General features: G+C 46.7%; 1 protein-coding gene across 1 annotated transcript; it reads left to right on the forward strand.

Annotated features, from left to right (window-relative positions):
- Positions 1-363: 363 nt before the first annotated feature.
- Positions 364-3674, forward strand: NANP (N-acetylneuraminic acid phosphatase). The gene is made up of 2 exons (XM_072331657.1): positions 364-591; positions 670-3674. The coding sequence occupies exons 1-2, from the start codon at positions 502-504 to the stop codon at positions 1363-1365; spliced, it is 786 nt and encodes a 261-aa protein (XP_072187758.1). The 5' UTR covers positions 364-501; the 3' UTR covers positions 1366-3674.
- Positions 3675-4406: the final 732 nt, after the last annotated feature.

Below are 4406 nucleotides of genomic sequence, written 5' to 3' on the forward strand. Positions count from 1 at the left end.
CCCCGTTTCCCACAGCAGCGCGGAGCCGGCACGAAACGAAAGTGAAAGGCGGACGGGGAGCGCGGGTGGGCGGCTGCGGCTCATTCACAGCGCCCTGCCGTGGCGGACCGCTGCCTGCCTGCCTGCCTGCCTGCAGCGCTACGGCTTACATCTCCGGGCGCAGGCAGCTCGGCTCAGGGTTGGTGCACGGAACCCTACGGCCGCTTTTGCTGAGTGAGCGGAGGGCCCCTTTGGCAGCCATTCCTGACCCCACTCGGAGTTAAGTAACTCAAGGAGTTTATTTATTAACAGTAGAATAAAGGTGCTAGAGGCCCGGCTTCGCTCCCGGCCCCGCCCCGCGCCCTGCAGAACTCCCTTCCCACTGCGGCCCCGCCCAGCGCCGGGGCGGCCGCAGGGTTTGGTGGCTGCTCCGCTGTGTGCCACGCACGGCTTTGCGCGCTGCGGCGGCGGGCGGAGCGCTCTCGGCTGCGGCCCTCGGGCGCGGGGCGGAGAGGCGTCGCCATGGGGGTGCACGGCGTCAAGGCGGTCTTCTTCGACCTGGACAACACGCTGGTGGACACGGCGGCGGCCGGGCGCTGCGCCATCGAGGAGGTACGCGGGGGCGGCCGCGAGCGGGAGCGGGGCGGGGCGGAGCGGCGGTGTCCGGACGGGCTGTGCTGTGCGTTGCAGGTGGTGAACGCGCTCCGCTCCAAGCACCACTACGGGGAGGGAGAGGCCCGCGGGATCTGCGACAAGGTGCAGGAGAAGCTTCTCAAGGAGTGCCACGACCCCGCCAAGATGTGCATCACCGACCTGCGGATCTCGCACTGGGAGGAGGCGATCCAGGAGACCATCGGCGGCGAGGCCAACCGCAGCCTGGCCGCGGAGTGCTACTTCTTGTGGAAGGCCACCCGGCTGCGGCACCTGACGCTGGCCGAGGACACGCGGGACATGCTGACCGAGCTGCGCAAGGCCGTCCGCCTGCTGCTCCTCACCAACGGCGACCGGCAGACGCAGCGCGAGAAGATCGAGGCGTGCGCCTGCCAGCCCTACTTCGACGCCATCGTGGTGGGAGGCGAGCAGAAGGAGGAAAAGCCCGCGCCGTCCATCTTTCACTATTGCTGCGACCTCCTGGGCGTGCAGCCGGCGGAGTGCGTCATGGTGGGGGACTCTCTCGACACAGACATCCAGGGAGGCCTGAACGCCGGCCTGAGAGCGACCGTCTGGTTAAACAAGTCGATGGCGGCCCCAGCTGATGCCTCCCCGGTGCCTCATTACATCATTTCCTCCGTTCTCGATCTGCCGGCCGTGCTGCAGAAGATAGAGCACAAGGTGAATGCCAAGTTAGGAACTGACCGTGCTGCGGGCGGGACGGAGGCGCGCTGAGGGCTGCGGCGCGGCAGGGAGCTGCTGGCTGTGCTCTTGATAAAAATCTGACCCTAGGATTTTCAACTCGTGTATGTTATGTTTTAAGCAGCGGGTGGGCGAGGAGGAGCGCGGTTGTCAATGAAACGGGGTAAAAACAGAGTGTTGGATTCATATAAAAGATGCAAGCGCAGTTAGCTGCCTGTATCTGGAAATTACTTGGACTGACTGGCTAAAGCATATTTGTCCCTGATGGAAGTCCCTTGTTTCTATACTGGAAAAGAAAATCAGAATGTTTTGATCATTCAGTGGCAGTTATTTGCTTTGCTGACCTGTAAGTCCAGCAGAGAGCTTCAGTTCAGACCTTGCTGGCAGCACATAAAACAACATGAAGGCGAGAAAGCGATGTGCAATTTGCAGACCTTCACAGTCCATCTACAGCTTATCTCAGAAACAGAAGTGAATTTTGCTATTCCTAAAACCGGAATTTACTGATAGAACTTATTATGTAGCAAACTACTTGGAAGTGATTTTTCTCTGATCCCTTTTCAAGTTTTAGCATTTTTTTTCCAGTCTTTGCAGTGACTTTTATGGAATCTGTACCTGTAGCCAGAAGTACTTCATTGTACATACAAACTTGCATTTGTACAGGGGACCATTTATCAGAGGAACTCAATGGATAAGTTTTTACTTTATATCATCTTGGTGCTGCAAATAAGCAGTATACTTGTAAATCAGATGATGATTTTTGTCAGAACATCACTGATACAACAGGGATATTTTCAGTGATCATCTTACTGTGTTGTAACTTCTTTGGCAGTTCATATTATTGTTCTGTCTGATTTTATTAGGGAATTTTGATCAGACTCATTGGAGAAAGTGTTTTTGGTCTTGCTCAGGTGTATGACCGCTCAGATTCAGCTGTGCAGGATCAGTGCTGTTTTTGACTGAATGGCACTGCTATTCAGTCCCTCCTTACTCCCATTTCCATGTGTCTCATGTGATTTACTCTGGAGATGTTAGTTGTTTGTAAATGGCTTTCTTAACACTTTTCCACAAAAATGGAAAATGTGGAACATGGTATCATATGTAATTGCTGCACTGTGTACAGTTAACATGTACATGCATTTGGTGGAACATTTGAAACTAAATGTTACTGAGATGGCCCTCTGAAACACTAAGATTTCTCTTTCCCAGATTATTATCTTACTTTACATTTGTTTTATTTCATATACTTACTACAAAAGAAATAAGAGAATTTGGGGTGAGCGTGCGCAAGAAATGTATAGAAGTATATCAATTTAAATTCATGTAAACAACAGTACAATTAAGGAAGTTTCACGCAGTGTCATGGATTCTGTTTAGAGGAACTGTTTACAACAGTACCCCAGAATAGAAGCAAAGCAGTTTAACTGCACTGCTTGCATAGCATCAGGCTGAAAGAACTTGTGTCACAATGAGGTTTCTGACCCAGCTGTGATGTAAAATAGCAAATAGTAGTAATTCACAGTTCAGGATTGAAGGGTATTTATTTACCAGGTTACGTTTTTTTAATGTAAGTTGAGGCTTGTATTCTCTTGCTGTTGAATCATTCTGAAGTAGGATGCAGAGCCTGTTTGTTGCTTAAAAGGTCTCTTATATGAGTCTGTTCTTTGTTTTGCCCTTGGTTTTAGCCAGTTAGTTTCTTACATCTATGAAGAAAATGCTGTAACTGAACACTCAGGGGATAGTGTGGTCTGTAGAGGCCACACCTGAATATACTTCTTTTCCATCGTGAGTACTGTACCAGGCTGGATGTGACTATCAGCCTCCAGTTAGGGCAATGCTATTATGATGCTGCTATAAAAGAAGAAGAAAAGATACAAGATATTTTTCTTTTGGGCATCTTCTAAGAAGTATTACCCCAAAAAAACTGGATTAGGTATCTGGAATATCTAAATACTCAAATGGTTTTCCTTGATGGAGCTGTTACAGAAAACCAAGTGAAAAATAGTTTAATTAATGGAAAAATACATGTAATGGTGGAATAATTTTCAAATCAAGAGTAAAAAAAATAGATGAATAAAATTGTCTGTATTCAGTTTCAGTCAAGTTCTGGTTTTGCTTAGTGATATGCTCTATTAGGTAAGTTGTCTAGTTTAAATTATGCTACCAAAACACACTAAATAAAGAGAAAATCTATGTTTTTAAATCACAATTTCTCAGATAAATATCTCCTGAGGTTAATTTCAGTAACACTGACTTTAAATTAAATGAACTGTAACAACAGTTTAATGCCAGCTGTATTTAAGACAACCCATGTACTAGTCTAATAAAGGTATTTTGTTTATAAAACATTTTGTTACTGTCTTATTGTAACTGGTTTTCTAATAGCACAGAATCTGCTCTAAAATCATATGACCCTGATATTTAGGTATGTTGAATATGCGTAGTTCTCATCGTTGCAAAGGTTGAAGCAGTAATTCTGTATTTTGGAAACTTCTTGACCTGCCTGTGTGGACCACAGTGAATTCCTAACACTGGTTAGGAATCGCCAAGAAGGCACATGGCTCTACCAGATGTGTGAAGTACCATGGGACCTGCATGTCATTCAGTCTCCGTTCTTGTTTGGGGGGCTTTGTATATGTAAAGTATTAAGGTGCATAGTAGCAGCATCAGAAAAACTTCAGCACAAAATTAGAGTTCATCAAAGCGACTCAACAAATTCAGTCTCCTTTTATAGCAAAATTACCTACCTTGTTTACTCAGATATAATCTCTTCAGATTTCAGGAAAGATTTTGCAACTACTTTTTTCATCTAGATAAAACATCCAGTGTTAAAACTAAATAAAAACAATGTGATGGATGAATGACGGGGTGTCTGGTTGGGCCAATAGTAAATAGTGTTATGTCTGTCTGATGGCCGGTTACTAGTATAGGCTTCTGCAGGGTTCTGGTTTTGGACCAGTTCTCTTTAATGCTTTCATCATTGAAAATATAAGATGGACAAAATACTAATAGAGAGTGCCCAAAGGAGGACTTTGAAGATAGAGAAGGGCCTACAAGGCAAGGTGTGTGAGGAG

The sequence above is a fragment of the Excalfactoria chinensis genome, chromosome 3 (assembly GCF_039878825.1).
Source record: "Excalfactoria chinensis isolate bCotChi1 chromosome 3, bCotChi1.hap2, whole genome shotgun sequence".
NCBI lineage: Eukaryota > Metazoa > Chordata > Aves > Galliformes > Phasianidae > Excalfactoria > Excalfactoria chinensis.